A 15,913-nucleotide genomic window follows, 5' to 3' on the forward strand; every position below is an offset into this window, starting at 1 on the left:
GAAATTCTGACTTGATATTCTTGATATGCATGTCATATAGTTTCACATATATTAAATCTAGACTATTTGATTAAGTTTTAAAACTTTTCATTTATTATTTTTCTAGTATTAGAGTTTAATACTCATGGCCGTACATTGCATGAAAATCACTTGTATCGTGCTAGTAAATCAAGTCTTGGCATGCTTTATGACATATATTAATTTGAGATCATTTAGATGAGTTTCAAAATCTAGAGATTTTAATTAAAAGAATTAATTAAAATCCATTCAATGATTCCTTTGTCTTGATTAAGTTTCTAACTTGGTATTCATGTTTTCCTTGACAAGTTCTTTCACGTGTATCAAATTGAGAATAATCAGATAAGTTTTGAAACTTATATTTATTTATTTCCTTTGTATGGGACTTAAATCACATGGTTATATCTAGTATGAAGTGAACTTGTAACTTGACATTGGACTTGCCTTGTAATCTTGACAATTTAATCCCTTAAGTAGATTAAATTTCCTTGTATTCTTCCATCATGTTAATCATGCTTTGATATTGAATTCTTGTTAAATTTATGAAGTGAACTTGTATTTCATAAACTTGTATCTTTTTATCAAGCATTGTGACCCTTGTATCTTAGTCTCATTAATGTACTTCATAGACTTGTACATTTGTCTTAGAATGGTTTAATTACACATGTGTTGTTTTGTAAGTAACTAAATCATTAATTTTATACTCGTGGTATACTTACTTCAATGATTTCTTATGCTATATATCTTGATTCTAGTCTATATAGACGCACACTATGATTTCTTGACATTTCACATGCCATGATAGTTGATGAACTTAGGGCATGACTTGTGTGTTCCAAAATCTTGGTTGCGCATGAAACGTGGTTGATGCATTTCTTGTATTTTGATACAATCTTGGTTGCATAACTTGTTGATTTTGGGACTTGGGATATCAATCAAGAATTGACATGGCTAGGACTTGGTTTTAGTATGGGGGAATGTCTTCCTACACTATAGTGCGCACTAGGGGAAAGGTACCTATGGGTTAGTAGCCCTAAAGTGATTTCAAGAGTACGGTTTTAATCTGGGCGATATCCGAGTTTCCATATTGGTTGATTTCACTCTTTAAATTTCAAGTTGCTATGCCTTAAAGATTTAAACTTATCGTGTTATATGAAATGCTCCAATCTTGTCTCATTGCATAGATTTTATGTTCATCCTTGATTTCAGTCCTTAAATTTCAAGTGTTATTCCTTGAAGATTTAAAAATCTCTTATGTTATATGAAATGTTCTAATCTTGTAAATTGCATAGATTTTATGTCTTGTCCTTGCATAGATTTTATGCCTTGTCTTTGCATAGATATTATGCCTTGTTCTTGATTTCATGTATAACCTCCTTTCGTGTTATATGAGATATTCCATCCTTGTTTAATTGCATAGATCTTATGCCTTGTCCTTGATTACAAGTATACTTCTCGTCGTGTTAATTGGATTATCCCAATCATGTCAAATTGCATAGATATTATGCCTTGTTATTGATTTTGTGTATAACTCTTGTCTTGTTAATTAGAATGCTCCAATCATGTTAATTGCATTGATAATTTAATTCTTGTAAACTTATATCCGAGTATGCTTCTTGTTGCATTGTATGGATTATTCCAAACCTTGTTTAATTGTATTGAAAATGCAATTCATGCTGATCTATTTCGAAGCATTAGCCTTATCGTGTTCTTTGGATTATCCCAAACCTGATTCGTTGCATATATGTATGTATATCATGATTCTTGTTAACATTGTTCTAAGGTAGCTTAGGATGCTCTCTGAGTCTAACCTTTGACATAGACATTAGGTGGCATGACCCTTTTGAAATATTACATGTCAGTCTAAAAATCTCTAAAGAAATCGAGTCGATGCATGCTCATTCTCTACGAGTAAACTTGTTTACTCAACCCAAAGTTACTGGGAGATTTGTTCAGGTACGAAGACTTGGTTCGTGATGCTTGTCGTTCATTGGGATGGCTTATAGCTTCGAGTTTCCATTTCATGCAAGTGTTAGCATGAAATTTCATTTGGTAGCCTTATGTATTAAACTTGTATTCCTTGATTCCATTTGTGTAATATGTACGTAAGTGCACTATTTTCATTGTATTCAACATGTATAACATGAGGCCAAGGGCTAAGCATGTTCATATTTGTACTTGTACTCATTTGGCGCCACCTTTTGTTTAAAAATGTAATTTTTTCCTAACTTTGAGGTTTGGCATGTCAAATCTTGTAAATGTGATATAATAAGGCCATATGCCATTGTAGCATGTTTAAAATGCCATATTACACTTGCGTGTATGTTCACATCATCACACATTAGCTTATAATGCAAATTGATCATGCCATGGGGGATTCAAATGAATCTTAGGAACTCATTTCAGCCTTGGTGCATAACAGGTTCATATGCACATTTTCGAGCCATTTTGGTCGACTGAAATGTCAGTTCGATCGACCGATTCCCTTTGTGGTTTCAATTGAACAGTGAAAATCTCAATTCCAGTAGCCTTTTTCAATTCGAGGCTTATTTCGGTCGACCGGTGTGTCACTTCGGTCGAACGAACTGGGAGCTCATTTCTTCTCTTTTCCTGGCTCATTTCGGCAGACCGATGCTCCATTTCGGTCGACCGAAATGACACAAAACTCCAACAAAAAGAAAGCAATTATAGTCCTCCACACATTAAGTAAGATGATCACGCAAATCAAAACAACTCTAGAATCCTTTTAAGTGAACCGGCATCAAATATGTTGCTGTCTTAGCCAATTAATGAAATGGTCACAACCGGTCTCAAGCTTGCACAGAAATCTAGTATTGATCATCAAGACAAAGAATAAACCTCTTTATTTCAATTTATTTCCTACATACTTTTTTTTTTTTTTAGGATCAAAGACAAGAGTATAGTGCAATGTAGTGACTTTTTGAGCTTTCTAGAAAATCCATTTAGCGAGCGTTAGGTTAACGACTCCCAAACTGGACGGCTTTAGGGTATTAGGTGTAGAGACACCCCTAAGAACTTACGAACTTGAATCAACTAGGCTACAAATCAAAACAACTCTCATCTAATCATTTCCTACATCCCACTTTGGTGAGAAGTGCTCAATTTATTTGCTTTTCCAAACATCATTTTTTTTTTTTTTTTAACTTTTGTGTGGGCCTTCACCTTTCATGCGAGAGTTCGGTGCTTAATAAGGCACGAATCCTGGTTACTCGGTTAAAGGTTTGTTATGTAGCATGCAAGGTCATCTTGTCAAGAATAAAAGCTTTCAAAACACTACTAGCTCAATTGGGATATAACCAAATCAATGATCAATTAAGCATGTACCCCACAAATGAATACTAGTGTGCACATGTGCAAGTGTAGAGCTCTAGAGTAAATCTCAAGACAATCTCACAAACATGATAATGTGGACCACAAAAACAAGCAAGATGTCAATCTTTAGAAAATTTTTGCCCAAAAATGACTTTCAAAAGGCATACAAGGAGTATTGAACTCACAAGTCAAGCAATTTTTAAATTCTAAGTATCATGGTCCTCAAAAGATGAAAATCATTGCAAACATCGATCTCAAATCTCAATCATGCATTTAAAGATCAAAAATTTAAATAGAATTCAACAAAATCACCTTACCCCCAAACTTAAACCGCATATTGTCATCAATGTGCAATGAGAACAATGGAAAAGATGGAAAGAATATACCGTGGTGGCAAAGACATGAAACTTAGAAATGATCCATTAGGAAAAAGTGCACCCCCAAACTTGGAATCAACAACCTACCTAAATAAACACACAAGCAAACACACGTCAAATATCAAGTGGGATAAGAATAAACAAACAAACATTCTAAGGCAATATAGCACAAGATGAAAAGAGATATGAGATCAAGCCCTAGAATAGACATGGAAGTAACATAACAACACATAAAGGCACAATGGTGGAAAGTTTTTATATATATATATATATATACAATGGTGGAAAGTTTATATATATATATATATATATATATATATATATTATATATGAAAGCATGTAAAGAAACAAAAGAAAAATAAAATAACAAGTATGTATACACACACAAATAAAATAAACAAATAAACATGCAAGGAATGAAAATGCAAGGGAATCAAGGATGTAAAATTTTTTTTTTTTTTTTTTAATAAACTTCGATCGATAGAGAATTTCCACGATCGATCGAAAGGTTTTCAAGTGATGCCCTGGGAATAAAAAATTTCGACATGGTTGGTGATTGATCGAAATGAATTCGATCAATCGAGCATGTTCGATCGATCAAGAGGAGTTTTGATCGATCGAAGAATCTTGAGCAGAAAAATGTTTCTTTAAAATTTTGCTGTCTCTGTGGGAATTTTTCCAAGGCAGAATTTTTACAAAGGAACAAAATTCCTGGAATTTTTCAATGATGCACCAAAGACCTTATCTAGACGCCGCAAGAATGAAAAACAAAAGAGAGAGAGAGAGAAGAGAGGAATAGAGTTTGGAAGCTCTATAGAATTAGGTTGAATGTCTCTAGGCGACGTTCAAATGTTCTCAATCATCAAGATAGATGGGATCCACCAAGAGGGCGGCTTCCACATCTCTTTGAAAAGCTTGCCCTTCAATGTAGGGCTTCAATCTTTAATCATTTACTTTGAAAGTGTTTCCATCTTTTAAGCTCTTGATCTCAACCGCCCCATGAGGAGTAATGGAAATGATTTCATACAGGCCTTCCCATTTAGTACGCAACTTTTTGAGAAAGAGTTTGAGCCTAGAGTTGAAAAACCATTTTTTTCCCGGGCTCAAAGGACTTCTTCACAATGTGTTTATCATGGAAAATTGTGGTCCTTTTTTTTTTATAAAGTTTGGCATTATTATAGGCATTATGTCTTAACTCTTCTAACTCATTCAATTGGACCAAACGGTTCTCACCGGCTTTATCAAGATTGAGATTGAGCTTTTTAATTACCCATAAAGCTTTATGTTCTGGCTTAACCGGAAGATGGCAAGGCTTCCCATAAACAAGTCTATAAGGAGACATGTCAATGGGAGTCTTATAAGCCGTCTGGTAAGCCCACAAAGCATCATTCAATTTTCTTGACCAATCTTTCCGGGTTATGTTCACCGTCTTTTCAAGAATTTGCTTAATTTCCCGATTTGAAACTTTAACTTGCCCACTTGTTTGAGGGTGATAGGTAGTGGCAACCTTATGAGTGACGGAGTACCTTAAGAATAGTTGCTTCAAAAATTGCTTGCAAAAGTGTTTTCCTCCATCACTAATCATTGCCCTTGGCACACCAAAATGAGTAAAGATGTTTGATTTAATGAATTAAACTACCACGAAGTGGTCATTTGTTTTGGTAGTGCACGCCTCCACCCATTTTGAAACATAATCGATAGCAAGGAGGATGTATTGATAGCCATAGGACATTGGAAAGGGCCCCATGAAATCAATGCCCCAAACATAAAAAATTTTCACAACAAAAATATTAGTTAAGAGCATCATGCCTCTCTTTGACAATGATCCCATCTTTTGGCACCGCTCACACACCTTGTAAAAGTTATAGGCATCTTTATGGATAGTGGGCCAAAATAGCCCACTTTGAAGAACCTTTAAGGCGGTCTTCTTGGCACTAAAATGCCCACCACATGCAAGTGTATGGCAAGACACAAGAACACTAGGAATTTCACTCTCTGGAACACATCTCCTCATTATTTGTTCTGGGAAATATCGAAACAAAATGGGATCTTTCCAATAGTATTTCTGAATGTTAGCAAAAAAACGGTCCTTTTCTTGCCTTGACCAATTAGTTAAAAGCTTGCCAATTGCAAGGTAATTCAAGATGTCGGCGAACCAAAACAATTTTCCATTAGAAACTTAGAAGAGTTGCTCATCTGGAAATGAATCATGAATTGGAGGACTTGGAGAAGATTCAACCATTAGTCTTGAAAGATGGTCGGCAACGACATTTTCGAAGCCTTTTTTGTCTTTGATTTCAAAATCAAATTCTTGGAGAAGGAAAATCCATCTTATTAGGCAAGGTTTGGTTTCCTTTTTAGTTAGAGATGCCTAAGAGCGGCATGATTAGAAGACACAATGACCTTCAACCCCAAGAGATATGACCGAAACTTGTTAAGCGTATACACTACCGCAAGTAATTCCTTCTCGGTGGTAGAGTAATTTAATTGGGCTCCCAAGAAAGTCTTACTTGCATAGTATATAGCACATGGAAGTTTTCCCACCCTTTGCCCCAAGACGGCATCCATAGCATAATCGGAAGCATCACACATAATCTCAAATGGTAATGACCAATTTGGAGGTTGCAAGATGGGAGCGGATGATAAAAGATCACGGAGTTTATGGAAAACATCTAAGCATGCATAATTAAAGACAAATGGTGTCTCCTTGGCAAGAAGATTGCATAAGGGTCTAGCAATTTTGCTAAAGTCTTTGATGAAGCGGCGGTTGGTGTTGCCGACCACCGAAGCACAAAAGTGTTGTGTGAAATGTGAAGTATGGCCAAGTTTGAATTTATAGAATGCCACTACCACTTCTAACTATTAATGTAGCTAGAGTAAGTAGGGATCATCCCAAGGGAAATGAAGCGTATTTTGGTGGAAACAATGTTGGATTAGTAGGTCGAATGATCAAAAGATGGTTTGTTGGTTAAATTAGACTACAATTTAAACTAAAGAAATGCAATGTAAAACAACTAAGACAAATGAGGTGTAGAGAATATGAGAGAGGAGTCTTAGGTCATAGAGTTCACCATTAAGCATTACCTTCCTAGACGTTCAATATTTGATGGATTGAGGGATTGTGTGTTGTAAATAAAATTGTGTGCCATTAATTGAAATATCAAGCATGGATGGCCAAGTAAACATACATTGTCTAGTCAATCAAGTGAGTAGCACAACATATCAAATTAAGCCATTAATCCTTCTATAAGTCCATAATTAATGCACACTCATTAAATTAGAGAAATATACTACTTGCATTCATAAGCATGGAACATCAAACAAAAAGCATAGATTGTCCACCTATCTAAGAAAGTAAGGCAATTACCCTACAACTAAGTTAGTGACATGAAATTTAAACTAATTAAACTAAGGAGGTGGCATAATCCATCAAGAAATAAGAATGAACCATCAAACAAACCACAAGAGTAATCTATTTAAGCACTATGCCTTAACCATCACTAAATTCATAATATCAACACACATAGACATGCATCAATGTCACAAAATCTAGAAATAAACACATGAACATTCATTCTAGCATGCATAGACATATGGGTAGAATTAAATGATTAATTGGAAATATTAAACTACACAAATCTTTGTAGAAACAAGATTCATGTATATATAAGATGTCAAGACAAGAATTACAACACAAATCCCCATTAATTACAAAACATCAAAGTCTAGGAGGCATGCTTAGGGCTATTTCTAGCCCCAAGAGAATGGTTTAACCACTCATTGATGTTGTCATCCAACCCTCAAGGGATATCTCCATGGTAGAATTCATCCTCCTCCTCTTGTGTTCTTGGTAGAAACCCTAGATGAGTGGAAGAACTTTCCTAAATTGTGTGTTTCTCTCTCTAATCTCTAGCCTCCCAAGCCTCCTTTACTAAAAAATAGCCCAAAATCCGCATATAGGTAGCTCAAATGTCACACCCAATGGTCAGATCTGTGCACTAGGACCTCCAAATGATTGCACCACGAGTACACCTTTAATTTGGCTTGAGCTCTGTTTTTAACACTCTTGAGGCAGTTCGATCAATCACAAGGTTTCTTGGATCGATTGAAGCATGGTGGTGTACTTTTTGGATAAGGACAAGGCTGAGATATTTTTGGAAAAAGGATAAGATTGGTAGGTGAGGATAAGTTCAAAATGGTTCGATCAATCAAAGGAAAAGTTGGATCGATCGAATAGGAAATTTTCTTGAGGATAAGGACAAAAGCCTCGATCCATCATAACAGGGTTGGAACGATCACAGTGTGATCGATCGTAGCTCGGTTCGATCGATCGAAGAATGCTGCTTCACCACTTTGCTTCTTTCTTCCACTAAGCTTGAGATTACTTCTTTTAGTGCTCTAATTCAGCTGAATTGACTTATTTTGGGGATAAGTACCTGAAAAGGGAAATAACATGAAATTAAATGCGCACTTTTCAGCTCTTATCAGCGGTAGAAGCTGACATAACCTAAGAAAGAGCGAATCTCTCTCACCGTAGAAGGCGGAGGCAATTCGGATATGAGATCAACTTTCGCTTTATCAACTTCAATAACCCTTTTAGATATGACATGGCCCAAAACAATCCCCTCTTAAATCGTGAAATGACTCTTTTCCCAACTAAGAACGAAATTTGTCTCATGACATCTTTTAAGCACGAGTGATAGATTGTGAAGACATGAATTAAAAGAAGACCTGAAGACTGAGAAATCATTCATAAAGACTTCTAAATACTTTTCCAACATGTCCAAAAAAATTGACATCATACACCTTTGGAATGTGGCGGGAGCATTACATAAACCAAATGGCATCCGTCGGTAAGCAAACGTGCTAAAGGGACAAGAGAAGATGGTTTTCTCTTAGTCAAACGGATTAAAAACTATTTGATTGTAACCTGAATAGCCATCTAGAAAGCAATAGTATTGTTGCCCGATTAACCTCTCTAAAATTTGGTCAATGAAAGGCAAAAGGAAATGATCTTTTCTAGTGGCGGCATTCAATTTATGGTAATCAATGCACACACGCCAAGAAGTAGCAGTGTATTTAGAAATTAGATCACCTTTCGAATTTTCAACCACCGTAATTCCTGATTTTTTAAGAACTACTTAGGTTGGACTTACCCATTTACTATCGGAGATTGGATAGATGATTCGCTCATCTAAAAGCTTCACAACCTCATTTTTAACCACTTCCTTCATATTTGGATTTAATCTCCTTTGAGCATCTCTAAAGGGTGGTGTGCTTCTTCCTAAGGTCGTGTTAACACCAACAAGTTGCAATGAAAGTGTGGCCAAGTTTAAATTTATAAAGTGTCACTACTAAGTCTAACTACTAATATAGCTAGGGTGAGTAGGGATTGTCCCAAGGGATTGGGGGCTATGTTAATATGGAAATAAGGTCGGATTAGTAGGTCGAGTGATCAGAAGGTGTTTTGATTGGTTAATTAGACTATAATATAAATAAATTCAATACTAAACAACTAAAGTAAATAAAAGGGTAGAGAACAAAAGAGAGAGAGAGGTCTTGAGATCTAGAGGTCACCACTAAACATCACCATTCTAGACACTCAATGTTTAATGAATGAGGGGAAACATGTGTTGCAATACCAAGAGGTGTGATTAATTGAATCAACAAGTATGGATTGACTAATTAAGCATATAATGTCTAGACAACCTAGTGAATAGCACAATATATCAAACTAAGCCATTATTCCTTCCTTTAAGCTCACAATTAACACACTAACATGTTAGAGAATTATACTACTTGCATTTATAAGTATGGAACATCAAACAACAAGCATGGATTGTCCTCACATCTAAGAAAGTAAAACAACTACACTACTTCTAAGCTAAGGACATGAAAATTAAACTAATAAACTAAGGTAGAGGCACAATCCATCAAGAAATGAGTATGAACCATCAAACAAACCACAAGAGTATTCTAGTTAAGCATTATGCCTTAACAATCTCTAGATTCATAGCATCAATACACATAGACATGCATCAATATCACAAAACCAAGAGATAAACACATGAACATCTACTTTAGTATACATAGACATATGGATAGAATGAAATGATTAATTGGAAGTATTAATCAACATAAATCAATGTAAGAATAAGATTCATATATAAATCAAATGTCAAGACAAGATTACAACACAAATCCCCTCAAAATACAAAACATCAAGGTCTAGATGGCATACTTAGGGCTAACTTTAGCCCCAAGAAGATGTTTAGCCACTTATTGATGTAATCATCCAACCCTCAAGGGCCATCTCCATGGTAGAAATGCTCTTATTCTTTATGGAAACCCTAGAAGAATGGAAGAACTCCCAAAGTAATGTATGTCTCTCTAAGCTCTAGCCTCTTCTCCAAGATATGTGATATATGAGATATGAAGATATATGATGTAAAAATGGCTCAAAATCCTTATATAGGTAGCTCAAGTGTCACATCCAATGGTCAGGTCTCATGCACTAGGGTCCCTTCAATGATTGCACAACGAGCCATCTTTTAATGAGTTGGACTCTATTTTATTTCGGACTTGAGGAGGTTCGATCGATTGAATTCAGATGAGATCCATCGAACTGTGGCCAGATCCATCGAATTAAGGCCATATCAATCAATCCATGGTGGCACCTTTTTGGAATAAGACAAATCTGAGATATTTTTGGGATATTTTGGGAAAAAGACAAAAGTGGTAGGTGGGGATAATATCAAGGAAGTTCGATCGATCTGAAGAAAGTTGGATCGATCGAAGATGGAATTTCTTTGAGGATGAGGATAAGGGGTTTGATCCATCTTGGTGAGGTGAGATCGATCGATGTGAGATCGATCGAAAATATTCCTGATCGATCGAAGATTGCTGATGTCCACCACTTTACTCCATTCCTCCATTCAGCTTGAGATTGCTTCTTTTATGCTCTAATTTGGCTGAATTGACTTATTTTAGGGATAAGCATCTGAAAAAGGGTAATAACATGAAATTAGTGTAAAACGGGAAAGTAAGATAAATAAAGGTCCAAGAATACTCGAGCTTAAAGGGTTAAAATGCGCACTTTTCAGCGCTTATGACACCCCCAAACTTAAATATTGCTAGTCCTTAGTAATGAACTACAAAGTAAAGGAATGAAATGAACGACTATACAAGAATAAACTAGAAAGTAATAAATGGATAATGCCACTTTCGTAGGAAACACGATTGCATTTAGCACATGCGACAAGCCTTTTAAACCCCTAGGTTACCCCTAGTGGACGAGTAAAGTCTCATGAGGGTTTCCAGAAATAATACCCATAAACATTAAAGCTCATTCTCACTAAAGAGGCACCAATATTGCAAACAAGCATTGGAAGAAAACTACCTCAAGTATGCAATTTTTCAATCATTTTCAAGCAATCCCCTAAAATTTCAACATCAAACAAACAAGTATGGTCCTCCACACATCAAGAAAATAATCATGCAAATCAAAACAACTCTAGAATCCTTTTTGAGTGGACCGGCATCAAATATGTTGCTATCTAAGCCAATTAAAGAAATGATCACATCCTTACCCTCAAACTAGCACACAAATCTAGTCCCGATCATTAAAATAAAGAGTGGACCTTTTATTAAAGCTTTATTCATCTAGGTGCGCTTATTCTTTTCTCTCGATTTTTTTTTTTTTTTACTAACCTAGAGGATCAAAGATGGAAGCATGATGCAATGTGTTGATCTATTAAGCTTTTTAGCGATCCATGAGGTCGAGTGTTAGGTCAATGACTCCCAAACTAGATGGCTTTAGGGCATTAGGTATTCAAACACCCCTAAAGAGTTACAAGCTCAAATCAACTAGGTTACAAATCAAAACAACCTCCATCTAATTATTTCCCACTTCTCACCTTTTGGGAGAAGTCCTTACTTTTTTATTACTTTTTTTATTATTATTATTTTTTATTATTTTTTTTTTAAGCATTCAATTATTAACCTAGAGTTTGAGCCTTCCACTTTTCGGGGTGAGAAATTTAGTATTTGATGAGGCTAGAATCTCGACTACAACAATGAAAAGGGTTTGTTATCCACCTTTATTAAGAATGAAAACTTTCAATGTACTACTAGCCCAATTGGGATATAACCAATTCAATAATCAACAAAGCATGTACCCCACAATTGAATACTATTGTGCGCCTGTGCTAGTGTAGAATCCTAGAGTGAATCTCAAAATAATCACAAAATCAGGATGATGTGGACCACAAATGCAAGCATGATATTAATTTTTTGAAAAATTTACTCCTAAATGGCATCTATAAGGCATACAAGGAGTATTGAACTCTTAAGTCAATCAATTTTTAAATTTTAAGCAATATACTCCTCAAGAGATCAAAATCATAGCTAGTCATGGACCAATCATAGAAAATCCCTCAAATACACAAGTCATGCTCAAAATTTTGAATTGAAAGCAAACACTGTAAATAACACCCATTACCCCCAAACTTAAACAACACAGTGTCCTCAATGTGCAAAGAGAACAAAGGAAAGAGTATACTAGTACAGCTAAGGCAAAGAATGGCTGGGACATAAGTATCCGAAGTTGGTGGTACAACTCCCCCCAAACTTGGTATTAACTGTGGTCCTAAAAAGATAGCACCGAGAGAAAAGCTAATCAGATAACAAAGGGGATAATAATAGTGCACAGTGGATATGTAAGTGTAAATGGGATAATAAATGAACTAAGGAGAAAGGAAAAATGATGGTCTTGAAGAATTTTGGGCAACACTCTCTCACTGAAGTTACTGGAATGTACCTGATAATAGAGTCAAGAACAGATAGATGTATCAATATAAGAATGTGACATCCAAACATAACATGCATAAAAAGAGAAAAATAATGTACAGTACATCACATTATCAGGCCCAATAGACTGGCTGCCAAAATATCATAATAGTATAAAAAATAGCAGGTATCACAGATATATATAGAAAGATAAAAGAGAGGTATAAAGATCAGGTAGAGGTAGTAGGACGAGTGGGGCATGATCCCCAAATATCTTTGGATAAATCCTGCAGTGCAACCAAGATAAGTAGAGAGTAGTCACATCAGTGCTGAGGGAGGCCACATATGACCGAAGAGAGACAACTGCATCCTCCAAAGTCTATATACGTTTTCCTAGGCCAGGTGTCAGAACTGGAGCATCAGGGATAACTGGATCATGAAACTAAGGTATATCCTGACCCTGCTCCTGAGAATGCAATGGCGACCCTGCCGGAGAGTGATGTGGTGACTCTTTTGGAGGCTTTCACTTTAGATCTATGTCCATATGCTCGTTCGCAGTCGCCGGTGGGTCTGTTGGATCATCTACTGCTGCCTGCGCTACTATCTCTGCCTCTGCAGCCTCCTCTGCTGCCAAGATGGCCTCCTTCTCTAAGCTCTTGATAAGAGCATTGTAGCTCTTGTTCCAATCCTTCTTGCCATAGTGGCAAGCCCCTGACTCAGTATGCTCCGTTGGATGGAAAAGGTAGTGCTAATCTCAGAGGATCTGAGTAATAAGATGTCCGAAAGGGAGGAAAGTGGCTCGGCCAGGCTTGGCCTTGCTGATGTAGCTCGCATGTAATCTCATCATAACACTCCAAATGAGTGTAGGAACAGAGAACTAATGGCTTGTATAGAAGGCGTAGAGAGTAGCTAGAAAATTTAAGCGCTGCTGGATCTTATGGCCCGCCATAAATACGTTTCGGTACAAGACCGAATCGAAGAACCATAAATCGTCGGGCAGATAAGTCCAAGTGGCTAATGTCTCACCATCACTGTAACGGCTAGTCAGTGCAACAGCTATATCTGCGTCAGATGGCCACCTGAGAATAGGATAATAAAGGCCGGGAGGACAGACATGTAGGCATCGAGAAGATGTAGCCAATGACTCAACAGTAATGCGGATGAAATGGCCATCAATAGTAATCCGCTGCTCCGATAAGTTACTTGGGGCCGGCCGGAGGTTCTGGAAGAATAACCAGACGAGCCTTGGGTAAACTAGATAAGTGATTGGAGCAAAAATGGCTTAAATGCCCCACCGCTCAATATCATCAAAGGCCGCTCGGGTCAGAATTAACCGGGAAAAGAAGGAAATGTCAAAGATTGACTCATGTGCCACCTGAAGGCATGTATATCTCCTGCTAGGTCTGTCTCGGATCTGGCCTGGCATTGTTGGTGGTGGTGAAGGAGGTAGTACATGCTCAGCCTTATCAGAAGAAGATGATGCAAAAGCAGAAGACTGTAGTCTGGTATTGGCTGATGAGGACTGAGCTATAGCTGGCTCTAGAGCTGGGTCTTGAGCATGGGAAGGCTCTGCGGGCTCTTTTATACGCTGTCGCACTCTGCGCTCATACTGCCTACGGGCGACAATCTTTACTCGAGCCATGGCCTGCAAAAAGAAAAGAAAACTTACAGATGAAGTCAGTGCAGGACTAAAGAATTGAAGTATAATATATAAAAACATATATGTCAAGTAAGAAAGATAACTCAGAATAATTGACATGAATCTATGCAAGTTGAAATGCAGTAAGGTATAGACAATGAATAAGTGAAACATGCTAAATATGACAGAATAAAATGCACCCATTGTGGAAAACACATGTATTGGGCAAATATAAGATAGAATGGAACACAAAAGATGGCATATTAAGTGGATATGCAAATCTGTGATGTTCGATCGATCATGAAAAGATGAGATCGGTCTAAGTTAGATCAATCAGAAATTGAGTGAGATCGATCTTTCTCTGATCAATCAGAGAAAAACGTGATCAATCGAACTTTGCAAAAATACGAAAAGTCACAGATCTGTGACGTGGACAACACGGGGGGCACCCAAGCAAGCTTGTGGGTCTCTCTACACTTCAACACATCAAGATTGGTCACTTATATAGTCACGTGACCCCCGAAACCAAAATTGGAATCAAATATATACATATATATATATATATATATATATATATATATCTACATATATATCACATGCTTTGTGACTTCAAAAATAAGTAGAAACCAAACATGGAAACTCAGATCTAACATGGAAAACACGGAAGAATCAAGATTGAAGCTTAAAGTTGAAAATAAAACTTAGAACTTACCAAACCGAATGAGAGAAGTGGAGATGAAGATATGAAGTGAAATCGGAGGCGAGAGATGGAGTTTGAAGACTTAGGATGGTCGCCGGACGTTCGCCGGAGGTGGGAGAGATGATGGGCAGTGGTGGAAGAAGCTAGGGTCTGAGATCGATCTTGAAATCGATCCAAATGACCTTTGGCTTCTATTTTTAAAAACTATTTCCGACGAGTTTGATCGATCACTAAGAAATCAGATCGATCGAACGTAGATCGATCGAACGTAGATCGATCAGGAAGAAACTCAGATCGATCGAATCCACAAAACGACACAATATTTTTTAAAATTTTTGAATTTTTGAAAATGAAACAAATTTCAAAATTAAAAATATTTTTGGAGTTTTTGGAAATTAAAACAAAATGTTTTTGGATTTTTGGAAAATAAATAATAATAAAAAAATAAAAAATATATATATATTTTTGGATTTTTGAATATATATATTTATATATTTATAAAAATAATTAAATTAAATTAAAAACAAAATTCAAAAAGAAGTCAAAGTTAATAGGAAGCAATGAGATCGATTGAATATAGATCGATCAAAGTTCGATTGATTCAACAGGTGAAAACCTGCAAACAAGTTCGATCGATGCACAGAGAGGTGATTTTTCATGGGTTCAAAATTTTTTCTAAGTATGGAATGAAGATCGGTCTGAGGAAAATCTCGATTGATCTTGGAACACTCAGAACGATCAGAGATGAAGTTCGCACGATACACAGAGAGGTGAAATATGCAGGAAAATTACGCACGATGGGATAGAGAGATGATTGATGCAGGGTTGGTAGTTTGATCGATCGAACCTCTTTCAAGATCGATCGAATAGGCACAAAATGCTTAATTTTAAAATGGCAGTGCATGCATTCTCAACCAAAGTCCCTAGTAATGTGTATGAACCCAGAATATAACTAGATGACGCAATAAATGAAAGTTAAAATAGAAATGAGGGAGGAATAGGGTTGTAAACCCTACGAAGCAATAGTGTTTAATGTCTCTAGCAAGACGTTGGGCTCTT

At 36.5% G+C, this 15,913-nt stretch overlaps 1 protein-coding gene across 1 annotated transcript in view; it reads right to left on the reverse strand.

Moving 5' to 3' along the window:
* LOC132309079 (uncharacterized) overlaps positions 1-15,913 on the reverse strand; it is a 52,220-nt gene that overhangs the window by 15,001 nt on the left and 21,306 nt on the right. Inside the window, exons 2-5 of the mRNA XM_059807432.1 lie at positions 13,891-14,160; positions 13,499-13,737; positions 12,641-12,667; positions 12,537-12,546 (exon numbers count right to left, since the gene is read on the reverse strand). Coding sequence (XP_059663415.1) covers positions 12,537-12,546; positions 12,641-12,667; positions 13,499-13,737; positions 13,891-14,160 — 546 coding nt within the window. The remainder of the gene's footprint in view (positions 1-12,536; positions 12,547-12,640; positions 12,668-13,498; positions 13,738-13,890; positions 14,161-15,913) is intronic.

The sequence above is a fragment of the Cornus florida genome, unplaced genomic scaffold (assembly GCF_030987335.1).
Source record: "Cornus florida cultivar Cherokee Brave unplaced genomic scaffold, ASM3098733v1 CherokeeBrave_3.0.0_Hap2_Chr05, whole genome shotgun sequence".
Taxonomy (NCBI): domain Eukaryota; kingdom Viridiplantae; phylum Streptophyta; class Magnoliopsida; order Cornales; family Cornaceae; genus Cornus; species Cornus florida.